Here is a 13126-nt window from a genome sequence, read left to right on the forward strand (position 1 = left end):
AACCAACTAGAGAATATTTTGCAGAAAATAATTTTTTATGATAAGTTAAGCCATTAATTGCAATTGCTGGGTGCCTGTTGAGTAAGTGGTACAATCAATTGTATAAAGTGTCAAATATTGTTTGAGTCAACTATTGGTTTTTTTCGAGAGTAAGAATATATTTTAAAAATCTGTTAAAGTTCAAATCTTTATTCTCTTTCATGCTTATCCATTCATGAACTTCTTTATTATTCATCTGAGAATGTGCCGGCGTCTGTGAACCATTTGCTTTCTACGTATTTCTTGCCCAGCTCCCACAGTTTGGTAAGAAGCTGAGGCCCCTTTTGGGCTGTAATCTGGATATATTCCTTGTTGTCTGGGTACTTTGCGGCAGTGTACCGGCCGTAAACCAGAGACTGGCACAACCGGCCGAGCACCAGCAGGAAGAGGGAATCCTTTTCATCACCACTTAGCACCATGATGCTCTCCCAGCCCGCCAATATTGCTCCACCTACATCCAAAGGACTGGGGTTCTCCAGCATCATGTACGCAATTGTTATAGCCAATTCAAATACATAGCAATTAATCACGAGCAGAGAAAAGTCCAGGACACCTGACACCACATGACGCCCGTTGCCTACAGGTGTGACAACGATGTTCCAGTCATTTAGGTCCCCATGTATTATTCCTGTAAATGACAGCAGAGTACTTTTAAATGTACTTTAAGAAAAAACTGTACATTTATTTGAGGTCTCCCAAATTTCAGCCATTTATTTCCGATATCTGTTACCATAGTGTAGAGGTATTTAAGTATATAAACCTTCTATCACCTCTTGGGCAGGACAACACCTATACAATATTGCTGTTAGGTTGATATAGAATACTTGTTAGGACATCTACCAATATGGATCAAAAACAGAAAAAAATGGAGCATTACTACCATTTGTTTGGATTTTTTGTTTCTGGTCACAGGGTTGCTTACTTCGCAGTGAACAACAGTTGCTTACTGTTTGACACTATGAGGGCTGTGAGAATTAACTAAAATGGAAAGGTTGTGGGCCAGTAAACCAAATAAGTGAAATCTATCAAACTGAGGGCAACTGCAGAGTCGAGTGATAATGGATTATGGGGTTATTTTGAGTCACTTTGAGTCACTTTGAGTGATCTCTTTCAAATACATGTAGTAATTTGATCTATTGTTAATGTAACAAAAATAAGAGCCTAAAGCCACGGTAGCAGCTTTTTAGCTCTCTTAGCGCTAGATAAAGGATTAGGGGATCATCAAGTGAACATTACAATTCATTCAACAAGGATCATGAATGTGTGATCAAAATAGTTCGGATATTTCACTCATAACCACAAGTTTCAATCTTGTGGGTGTGCTAGAGAAAAAATGTCAGGGGATCACCAAAATCATTAGGATTCTTGATTTCTTAGGATACTGGGCTAGATTTGGAAGCACCCTGTTACATTACATTACATTTCACAGAAAAACAATTTAACAAAAGAAAACATAATGAATGTAGAGTTATCTGGTTTACCTTCACGGAAAGAGACGGTTTTGGGCATCACATGTGACTTAAACTGTTTAATGACTGCTTTGACCACTTCCTGCAGGGGATCTCCATCCATCACTGACAGGTAGCCCTCAATGAGAGGAATGTTGGATAAACTCCAAATCGCGTCATTTTGTTGTAAGACATCCAGGTTTGGAGACACCAGCTGAAATATTTTAAAATGTTTTCAATGCTAGCATTTTTGCATGCTTTTTATATCGCAACTAGTTAATACCTTCAAGCTGCATTAACCAGTATTATCAGTCTGACAAATGATGGCCCTTCAAACTTGATTTGGCTAACATGTTAGGCGATATTCACTCTCTAAATAGCACATCAACTCCTGAAAATAATATAGGGTCTTTAGTAGATGAAACTTGAACAATTCACCGAAAGACACTAATTAATCCTCAGCCATTAGTAAAACAGCTGCATGTGGAGGTGAGGGGACACAGCCACCTGCTCCTAAATAACTATAAGCTAAAATATACAAGTTTGACATTTGAACTTACTTTTTGCAATGTTGTATCTATGACAGCAGCCAACTTGCCGACATCATAAAGATCTTGCAGTGTGACTGGACATTCTGCAATGTTTTTTCCAGGGAGATAGGTCATTAGCCTTACACAGTAGGTCTGAGCACCATGTCCACAGTCTAATTACAGAAGGAGGACACAAAAACAGGAAGATTCTCAGTTCAGTGTAGCGACACAAATCCTGGTCTGGTTGAGAACTTGAAAGATCATGTAGTACTATTTAATTACAGACAAAAGGCTTTGCTGGTGTTTTCTCTTGGACAATTCACACTGGGCAAAGCTGCTGACCATTGCTAGTATAACACACACTAGTATAAGTCCTGACAACAGCAGAGAAGAAAACCAACACAGACAGACATAACAAAAGGACATGCAGCATCAGAGACGAACATCATTAAGATTTCAAGTGCCAAGTTTAAAATCAACCTGTGAGATTAATGTTTCTGTAATTCATTCAATTTATATGGTGCAAAGTAGTGGAGGGCCTTTTTCCCAAGTTCAATATATAATTTAACATTCCTGAGATCTAGTATGGTGAACAGCGTTTTGTTTTTTTTGGGAAATATGTGATATTATGAAAAAGGTTTTCAAGGACACTTTCATAAATGAAAATTATAGAATATATACAAAATGAAACCTTGGGAAGAGGTGCTCCTGTTCTGAGCTTCAGTTTTCCAAACAGTCTATAGCTGGTGATTGATATAACTGTCAAACTGTCCCTGAATACCAAAACAGAACAATCAACTGTGCTTTCTACCATTTGCGTGCGTGCGTGCGTGCGTGCGTGCGTGTGTGTGTGTGTGTGAAAATGTTATGAAATAGAACTGCAGCGATATTTTGCTATTACCTATTTCCTCCATACTCATGAGCTGCCCGGTGGTGGTGGGTATGGCTGTCTGAGAAGGAATTCCATGCTGGTGTAGAAAGGACATGGTCAGGGTCTGCACCTCCAACCGGGTGGCATTTTCACTTTCTTTTGAGTTCATGATCTTCAGGACGTACTTGTTATCCTCCTTGTCCACTATGAGGAAGTTCTGGTCGATATAACTCGGCAGGGTGGAGATCTCATTTATTGTCACTCCATAAAGTTGCTGTATCAGTTTGGTTGTTTGCTGCAGGTTGAGCACTGGCCTGTGATCAACAACTGTGGGAGTATCTGCACACAAGAGTACAAAATCACCAGACAATTTTTCACAAACTTTTTAAACTGTGACTTGTGGATCACCACCTGATCTGCTCTTCCTACTAGCTCATCAGCCTCCTACTTCCATGATTGCCCCAGCAGTGTTTAAAATGCTCCACTTCCACGAGTCATTTGCAGAAGTGGAAGAAGCATTGAATGTACTTTTACCACAATGTAAAAAAAAGTACTGCATTGGAATAACAGTAAATTAAAAGTAAGTAAGCATAATCAGATTTTTTTTAAGTATGACTTTGTTACTATATCCTTAGATTAGTATCACTCATGCAATAATGTAAAAGCAGGATTTTAATATCATAGTTGGTTTGAGGTGGATCCAATTTTTAACTGGTATGTATCAGACTGTAACTAATTATTATTTATTATTTTATCCATTAGTTGATTGATTGCTGGTTTGTGAATTTTCTGAAAATAGCGTCTAAAGCAGGGGTGGGCAATTATTTTTCCCAGGGGGCCAAATGAGCAACTGAAAATATTTTGGAGGGCCGGGCCAAAATGCCGAACTCAATTATGCATAATATACATTTTATTTCTATATAAAAAGCAGTAAATGGCATTGTTTTGACCGCTGGTAAGAGTGTATGTTATTATTTGGCAATTAAAAGGTGAGGTTAGCTTTCAAAAATATCATTTATTCAAATAGAATTTCCAAAATGTGAAACATTTGACTCATTTTCAGTCACATTAATAACAAAGGGCATTTTGAGTTTCATATACTATTGAAACAAGGATTTTCTTAGCTTTCTAAAGACATCACATCATCTTTGTAGCCATGTCACTGAACTGTGTAACTGTGTAAAGAAAAGTGTCCCAGTTTTGTAGCCTTTTTGACTTTACATGCCTATATTAAACATTTAATGTTTTCAGAACTGTGCAAAAAAAAAAAAAAAAAAAAAAAAAAAAAAAAATTGTACTCTTTAAACACGGCGACATGCTCCCCACAAACCAAACACACAGGTTTACTCTTGACTTCAGTAAAGGAGACATTAGTAGTCCATATTTGTTTGAAAGTTCTGCTTTCGGCATCCACTTTCCTCTTTTTGGCATGAGCCGACATGTTCGCATTTTTCAGGGGTGACAAGGAAGGAAGACAGGTTGTCAATCACACGCATTTCACGTGCACAGTTGACGTGCACGATTGCGTGCACTGTGAGAATAAATGGGCTTCAAAATAAAAGCAATGCGGTTTTAGTCCACCCATAAGATAATTAGAAAATATGTTTTATTTTCTAATTATCATGTAATCTTTCTCGGGCCGGTCAGAATCAGCCGTACAATGCCCAGGTCTGGTCTAAAGGGACATCTTCACAACCTTTGTTTCATCCAAATAATCCAGTCCAAAATTCAAAATTGTTACAATATAAATAAAATATTTAAAAGGAAGAGCTGATATTTTCAATTTTGAGAAGCTGGAGCCATGAAATGTGTTTGCACGATAAATTATTTAAACAATCAGAATAGTTTCCAATTCCTTTTATGGCAATCAACTAATCGATTCAGCTGTATGTTTTCATATGTTTTATATGCGAAAATCTTCACTTCAAGCTGTCAGATAAACGTGGTGAAAGAAAGAAGAGAAATACTTCCCTCTGAAATGGGAGTGTAGTGGAAGTAGAAATTAGCGTAAGAAGAAAATACTCAAGTGAAGTACAAGTAGCTAAAATGTTTACTTAAGTAAATACAGTACTTGAGCAAATATTTGTAGCAACAATTCACAACTCGTCATCTTCCAAATTATCTTTGCACTACGCTAAGCTCTCCAGCTTTCCTTTCTACCTGTTTGATGCTGCCTGCCTGAAACTCTGCTGAGTTACACTTTACATGCCGTCTGATGTTGTGCGTTTGGGTTTTTGTTGTTCTGTGCCAGCCAGCGTTACAAAACACTTGAGAGCATTATTTTATATTAAGATGTTATAAAGCAATTGGGTACCAAATATTTAGATCAATATTTTTGTTCCAATAGGTGTTAGAAAATGAATTAGGCATAACCAAATGAGTATAATTTGAGTTTTTAATGGATTTTATTTTCCAGTAATTAAACAGATAAAATGTGCACTTACCCATCATCTCTCAGCAGATACAGTAGAATAAGTGAAGGGGACAGTGGATTGCAGAAGCCTTTCAGGAGGCAGAGGTCCAACTAGCTCAACCAGTTGTCCAAGACATTTCATAATAACTGCCTTATGTGAAGTAGTTAACTTTGTTTTGTGAAACAAGCATTAGGAGCCTGAAGCAACATAACCAGTTCCCTGTGTTCAAGTACTGTCAAGACATGACCATATTATAGGTGAAGAATTATGAATTATTTATTTATCAAACTGAGATACTGTATTGACAATCTTTAATTATTGGCATACTAAAGAAACAGTTTTAATATTGATTTTTCATAAAAATGGTACCACGTATGTTTTGGGCCAGAAAGTCGATTACAGCAATTAAAGTACATGACTAAGACACATAAAGGTTTGTTTGTTTGTCATCACTTAAGCCTCCATCGGAAGCAGGAGCTTATGAGGACCATATGAGGGCAATATTTTATCCATAGCTATAAAGACGTGGATGTAGTAAAACAGTTGATCTGACAAGTTTTCAAAGCCCATTATTAAACCTAAATAATGCTTGGGTAAATACAAAATAGAATTGATACCCTGAATTGAAAGAAAATGTCAGATATAAAGCTCATTGGTCAGGGCGCTCTTAAGTGTAAAGCTGTGATGCAAAAACCCCCAAAAAAGTTAGACAACATATTTTAAATGGTGAAAATGAATTTATAATATATTTATAATAAATTTGAGGTGAATATGTGTGACTTACCAAATCTATACACTTTGAACGTGAGCGACAACTGAAATGTGGTAAAGACCTCCTAGGAGACCAGCAAACAATGAAATGACACTAGGTCACTGTTTTATAGTTTAAAACGGCATCTGCAGTTTTAAGAGATTTCTGTATTTGTTTAGTAGTAATCTACTATGCCTTTAACCATTCTTTCCCGTAACCGCTTATCCTGTTAAGGGTCGCGGGGGGGGCTGGAGCAGATCCCAGCTGTCATTGGGCAAAGGCGGGGTTCACCTGAACAGGTCGCCAAACTATCGCAGGGCTGACATATAGAGACAGACAACCATTCACGCTCACATCCACGGGCAATTTAAAGTCCTCAATTAACCTAACTTGCATGTTTTTGGACTGTGGGAGGAAGCCGGAGAGAACATGCAAACCTCACATCGTCTAGCCCGGGATTTTAACCTGGACCCCTCTTGCTGTGAGGCGACAGTGCTAGCCACTACACCACCGTCCAGCCCGCCTATGACCATGCTCATGAATTATAATGGTAGCTAAATATGACCACAATAGAATATTTTTACTATTATTATATTTTAGAGTGAAATTTACATTTTTCAAAGTAACTAAGACGAACTGTTTACGATCAGAGAGCATAAGGGACTTTTCACAACTAATATGCTTTCATTATTTTAAGCAATAAATTAGCATGAATTTGCAACTGACTTGAGTATCTGATTCATCAGTAGAAAGCAGAAAGTGTTTAGACAGCAGGAAATCAAAATCTAGTATGATGTGATTCAAAACAATTTACGTTACTGGATTTTTCTGTTGGGTTGTTACAGTTTATTGTGCGTTTTACAGTTCGCATGTATAGTATGGCACCATAGTACAAAGTGACATAACAGCTCAGCACAAGGAGGTAAGCTTTTCCTCCACAGAACAGTAGGATTTTCTATCTACGAGTCAAGTCGTTCTGAGAAACATAACATGAAGCGTAGTCCAAAATCATGTGTTGCGATACAGGTCAAAGTCTGTACAAATGAATTATCTATTGGACAGCAGCAGAGGTGCTATTAGTCAGTAGAACAGATGAAGATAAACATGTGACAGTGAGTGAGTACGCTTCCTCAGGACAGGACTTGAATTATGTATGAATTACATTGTTGTACAACTGCAAATTTAAAATGATTGACATAGCAGTCATCTACAGCAGTTCCAAATATTATACTGACATAAAGAGAAACAACATGTCCTCATATTGGCTGATGTTTATCCTCTAAACATTTGACACACTGCTTGTTAAATGTTCGTTTTGTCTCAAATATCAACATTATTTGCTTTAGATTAATCCAAATCTAAAGCAAATAACCACTTATGTTCCTGTTAGAAAAAAGTTCCCCTGATGATTGCATGTGTGTGTGGTTAATAAATGCATTTATAATTTCAAAATGATTTACGCATTTTGAGTGAGTTGTGGCTTTTGGAGGTAAAATTGTGATGCAAAGTTTACATTACAGTTGTGATTGTACTTAATTCCTGTCATTTTGTTTCATCACAAGAAGCTGGACATAGACATGGTCGTCACACTTTATTTTTTTGTTTAAGTTTAATGCATCAATAGAGACAATTAGGTTGATGTGCTGTTATTAGACCTTCTATGTCTTTGTCAAGTATGTAATCAAATTAACCAAACGTCCAACTAAGTGGCTTACAACCCTCATACAGAGGAGCACCAAGGTAAACAAGTCCACTGCAGTGTATAGCCCTTGTGACTTTAGGCACTTATTAAACGTGATATGGCTTCTTATATGGTCAGTTATGGTTGCCAGACATGGCTCTTTATGGGGAGTTACTCACTTTTCAGCACTTTCCCCTTAATGCTTCTTCTTTTGTAAATTGTTTTGTTGCCTGTCATGCTTTAACAGTACATGATCCATTGTTACTAGTGAGTAACAATACTTTCTGTTGCAAACAGTTTTTTTCTACATTACCCATCTCCGACACACTGCAGTATTCCTACTACACTAATTCTGAATCCCAAGAGTAAAATGTGTTACATTACATTACATTACATTACAGTCATTTAGCAGACGGTGTTGTATTTTCCCTGTGAAAAAACACTAGTGATTTTAAAAATATTACTTGATTTGGACAAAAGGCGTAGTGGAATCACCCTATTGTGCGTTGAAAATGTATGAACTTACATTTTTTCCTTACATGTTTCTCACAATTTGTCACTGAATTGAGCTACACTCTGAAACCATGTCTTCTCCACCTGCTCCTTCCCGAGCTCCCAGAGATTACGGAGAATGCGGATGCCCCTCCTGGATGAAATCATCAGATACTCTGCATTTTCCGGATGCAAAGCCACAGCGCGACGAGCTAAAACCAACGACTGGCAGAAGCGGGACAGCACTAGCACATAGAGACAATCTCTCTCTGCCTCATTGAGGGGAAGGACACTTTCCCAGCCAGCAAGGACAGACCCACCCACCTCTATAGGTTTAGGGTGCTCCGTCATCATGTACATGATAGCGATGGCTAGCTCATGGATGTAGTAGCCGCTGTTCATGTCCCCAAAGTCAAGGATACCAGAAATCCTGTGGCCGTCACTTTCATCAGGTTGGACAAGCACATTGAGGTCATTGAAGTCACCATGGTTAATGCCTTAGAAAGAAAAAAGATACAATGTTGTTTATATATTCATATATATACACTAATACTCCTATATTCAGTGACATATCCACTTCCTGCTGACAGTGTACAAGGTATTAATGAGCTGTTTCAAGAGAATTGAGTAGAAGAGTGTTTGTATTTACCAGCTCCCTTATTCAAATGTTTAAAAGCAAATATAATACTCACACCTGCGGAAATTGGAGCGTTTAGGGATCACAGAGGTCTTGTACTGATGAATGACAGACTTCACAACCTCTTCAAGAGGATCGCCTTCTAAGATATTGATGTATGCTTCCAGGCTGGGAACATTTGACAGACTCCATATGAACTTCTCTCTCTGCAGCACGCTAAGATGAGGGTGCTCCATCTGGAAAAAAACAGTTATAATACAGAGAAGCGTCACGTTTAATGAGCTGTGAGGGGCTGGTGCTTTATTATATAGATTATCTGAATTAGATTGTAAAATAACGCAAACATAGGCGACAATGAAGTAGCATAAATAGGTAGTTAGTAAATTCATAATGAAAGAACTCAAATTCTAAACATCACCAGTAGTGGCAGATGATGTCACTTAAGACAAATTTAGAAAACAATCTTAAAGGTTTGTCTCGACAATATCCTTTTTAAATAGTGCAGCACTTTGGTGTAACAACGATCTTTGGTATTACAAAACAATGTAAACGATCTAAGAGTTTCCTAGGTATGTTACCATTATACCTCTTGTAGGATTTGGTCCATTCTGGCTGCCATCTTGCCAGTTTCATAAAGTAACTGTGGCGTTAAAGGAACCTTGGAAATAGTGGTCCCAGGCAAATAGGACAGCAGCCTCACCATGTACTTCTGACAGCCATTGCCACAATCTGCAAAAGGTAACAACAGGATTAGTGTTACAGCCATTCCACTCGCTCTCATCATCATGAAGCATGACCTTGATGTCGTGACCTTGCTCAGGGTCACAATTATTATTACTAGAGTGTGTGAGTATTAATATTACTGAGGACATGAACATGCCACTGTCTGCTATATTGCAAAAGACTTAAGCCACACGGGCTCTAAATTCTTTGGGGCATGGCATGTTAGCGCACCTCCCCAACAAATTCCTAAAGCAAAGCTGAAAATATCTCTCTCTCTCTCTCTCTGAAAGCATTTACCCCGGGGCTAATTTCAACTACTGCACAAGAACAGGTACAAACATGAATTAAGCCCTCAACGATCATTGAATATCATAACTTTACTTTATAAGAGTTTGGAAGAAATGCATCAATTTAAAACAGCATTGCTTTTGTTTTATGAACCTAAATAATGAACATTAGGAATATGTTTGTTGCAATTCCATGACTTAATTATATGAACCAGTAAATGTTTAATTTAATAGATTATGCATTTAAAAAGGCAAGCAGCTGCAGCGTGAGTTTACTGAAAGAAAATGTTATACTGTATGATATCTCGTTGAACTCTTTGCCTTTGACTGAGGGAGACAATTTTTACCCTAGTATGTGGGTGTGCTGGAAGGTGAAAGCTTTAGATGTTTTGATTGTAAAAAGGTAAAAACTAAAGAAATTAGCCCCAGCCAGAGAACAGTCAAAGCAATTTAGTGGAATTCAAATCTCCTTGAATCACGTTAGAACAAAAATGCCAAAGGTTAGAGATTTACCATAACATTCACCTGCAGTGCTTCTTCTACTTCTGGCATTTAACTAAATAAATTCCTACCTCTCCCAAGCCTTCTGTGTTTGCATACATGCATACACCCTTGATTGCGCTTACTTCTAAGGTCCGACGTGTATGACTGGTTTCGTACCTATTTCTTCTAGGCTCATGAGCTTTCCTGAAGCGTTGGGTAGGGCCGTTTGAGACGGAAGTCCATTCTGGTGCAGGACGGACATGGCGTACGTCTGTATCTCAATCAGAGAGGTGTTCTTACTGTCCTCTGAGTTCATTATCTTCAGGATGTACTCGCCACCATCGATGGACGCCACATAGAGGTTCTGGTCATCGTAGCTCGGCAGAGAGCGGATCTCTGATGGCGTCAGCCTGAAAAGCCTCTTCATGATCCCAACCACCTGAGGATGGCTGAAGTTGGGCTTGGCATGCTTTGCTGACATTATTGCTGAATTAAAACAACATGGTATCAGAAAAATAAACAAATAAATTCTGTTGCAGAAATGTACAAAACAAAAGCATCATAGTATCCTATGTTATTTAGAATAATTTGAAATACAAAATTTTGCATGAAACTGCTAAAGGGTGCAATACGGCAAGCTGCATGCCTCTTTATAAATCAAAATTAAATATTTTTGTCATTATGTGATTTTCTTATTTAAATTTAAAACTATTGTTGAGTGATAGTGAAATTATTATTTTCCGGCAACACAAATACATTTTACAAGTAATTTATAGTATTATACTAATAACACACATTCATAAAATCCAGCTTCTCCAATGTGAGTATTTGCAAATAAAATATGCCAACTTGGACTCTGGGAGAGTGTGATGGTCATTTGTCACCTTTTTTTCTGATATCTTTAATACTAAATAATAAATCACTGCAATAAAATAATAAAACTTGTTTGCAGCCAAGTTTAAGCCCCATCCAAAAATAACTACTGCACCAATGGTAATGTTTTTTCCACCTGCATTGACAATCATTTCAGTATTATTTAAAAAAAATTCTATGACTTTTCTTTTGCAAGTATTTATGGGAAGGAACCACATTACATTACATTACAGTCATTTAGCAGACGCTTTTATCCAAAGCGACTTACAGGAACCACCAGGCTACAACTACAAAAAAAGTTACATTTTGAATTTTGAAATATAAACTTTGTCTGAATAAATAGCCAACCAGTTTTATGAGTTGATCTGTGTCAACAAAAGCTTTGACAAGTGAGCTGTTGTAAGTTCATTCAATACAGTCTATGTATTCTAAACACTGCATACGATATGCTAGTCAATGTCACATTAAATAAGAGACATGGCGGCTGATAACAAGCGACTCACAGGTCGGTAAACCTACCTCACGTTGTAACAGAAAGTAACACGTAACGTGGCGTGTTCCCCCCTAACAGACCATGCTGTCCACGCTAACGTCTTACCTTAAGACGCTACTGAGAAAAAAACAATCTACATCCGGTGGGATTTTTCAAAATAAAGAGAACAGTACAGTAGAGTTTGTCAGTAACAGAGAACGAGATTATCGTGCGCATTTTAGGGATCAATCCACCTTGTAATTAATCTGCTCTTTTGATAGCGTACTTTGGGTTTGTTCAGCACCAGCAAAAAATGATTTTTTTCAATTATTAGAGAGCTAAAAGCAAAAGATTATCAAAGAGCAAATCGGAACCAGATAAACAATCTTTTTCTTTGCAAACGTCTTTATTAAATTGTAAAACCATTGTCAAGTAAAATACATTTACATTTAAAAGTCTTACCGGTAAATCTGTGATTTTGGCAATACCTTTAAATTTGAACATATTTATTATAGTAATGAGCTGTTTTAACTGAACTGAACTGTGAAAATCAGTTACTTACAAAATACATCCGATAGTTCATTTGTAAATAAGTACATGGATGACATATCCTAAATTGAGCATAGAAGGGAGAAAATGTTGAAATGTGTATAGAAATGAAACACAAAGTTCTTGTTCAATTTAGGCTACCACCCTTGAGTCTCATTTCAACATTTGTTTTATAAAATGTGCCTACATTCCATTAAAGACACGACACTTCCTTAACTTCCCTGAAGGAACCAAGCCTCATCCCAAATTACCTTATTATCTTTATCTTATATAATTCTATATTTGTCCCCCTAAAACGTTTGTCTCTGTGGAAGCAGCGGCGTGATATAACCTACACTTACTTATATTCACATAGATATTGACGAAATATGTAACATGATAATACATTTTGAAGGTAGATAGCAATCTATCTTCTTCATTTAGCCCCAGATTGTTTTGTCTCTCATACATCCGTTGGGGGAAAAAACAGTGAAAAAGAGCAGGTTGTATCTTTGTCAATTTTTCTGATTCTCATCTTGCAATTTCGACTTTTAATAAACAAGCAAACAGCGCTCTGTGTGGCAGCAGAGTGGGACTTCATGGCTCTGCCAGCATATCAACCAAACAATGAGCTGCAGAAAAAAAAGCTCTGTAGAGCTAAGGGGACCCTGCAAGTGACAACCTTTACATTAAACACATGACCCATTTTTTATATAAAAATAAATATTGCTGCAGCTTTCAAAATAGACAGCTTGTGCTTTGTGAGGATCAGTTCAGCGTTATTGTCCTGCAAGGGGTTAACTTTTGTTTACAGCCACGATTCAACAAGCAGTACATATAAAAACGAAACATAACAATAAAAATTAGACAGTACAAGAACTCGATAAAAATAACTTT

The 13126-nt window shown here is 37.3% G+C and overlaps 2 protein-coding genes across 2 annotated transcripts; both read right to left on the reverse strand.

The window, feature by feature from the left end:
- Window positions 1-227: 227 nt before the first annotated feature.
- On the reverse strand, window positions 228-6586 carry LOC129094716 (hydroxylysine kinase-like). The gene is made up of 5 exons (XM_054602978.1): window positions 6496-6586; window positions 2919-3227; window positions 2048-2190; window positions 1521-1701; window positions 228-667 (listed from the first exon to the last, which is right to left on the reverse strand). Exons 1-5 carry the CDS (start codon window positions 6584-6586, stop codon window positions 228-230), a joined length of 1164 nt encoding a protein of 387 aa, XP_054458953.1.
- Window positions 6587-6827: 241 nt separating this feature from the next.
- Window positions 6828-11836, reverse strand: hykk.2 (hydroxylysine kinase, tandem duplicate 2). Its single transcript, XM_054603199.1, has 5 exons — window positions 11749-11836; window positions 10534-10842; window positions 9450-9592; window positions 8919-9099; window positions 6828-8723 (listed from the first exon to the last, which is right to left on the reverse strand). Exons 2-5 carry the CDS (start codon window positions 10835-10837, stop codon window positions 8281-8283), a joined length of 1071 nt encoding a protein of 356 aa, XP_054459174.1. The 5' UTR covers window positions 10838-10842; window positions 11749-11836; the 3' UTR covers window positions 6828-8280.
- Window positions 11837-13126: the final 1290 nt, after the last annotated feature.

Source organism: Anoplopoma fimbria, chromosome 8, assembly GCF_027596085.1.
Source record: "Anoplopoma fimbria isolate UVic2021 breed Golden Eagle Sablefish chromosome 8, Afim_UVic_2022, whole genome shotgun sequence".
Classification (NCBI taxonomy): domain Eukaryota; kingdom Metazoa; phylum Chordata; class Actinopteri; order Perciformes; family Anoplopomatidae; genus Anoplopoma; species Anoplopoma fimbria.

Excerpts from the sequence above, each read along its gene's own strand:
- LOC129094716 (XM_054602978.1), bottom strand. The coding sequence starts at position 6,586 with ATGGTCATAGGCGGGCTGGACGGTGGTGTAGTGGCTAGCACTGTCGCC. Across the intron at positions 3,228-6,495 it reads AAAATCCCGGGCTAGACGAT|ATACTCCCACAGTTGTTGAT; the intron begins GTGAGGTTTGCA and ends TCTTGTGTGCAG. Across the intron at positions 1,702-2,047 it reads TAGATACAACATTGCAAAAA|CTGGTGTCTCCAAACCTGGA; the intron begins GTAAGTTCAAAT and ends AAAATATTTCAG.
- hykk.2 (XM_054603199.1), bottom strand. The coding sequence starts at position 10,837 with ATGTCAGCAAAGCATGCCAAGCCCAACTTCAGCCATCCTCAGGTGGTT. Across the intron at positions 9,593-10,533 it reads CATGAGCCTAGAAGAAATAG|ATTGTGGCAATGGCTGTCAG; the intron begins GTACGAAACCAG and ends TACCTTTTGCAG. Across the intron at positions 9,100-9,449 it reads TGGACCAAATCCTACAAGAG|ATGGAGCACCCTCATCTTAG; the intron begins GTATAATGGTAA and ends GTTTTTTTCCAG.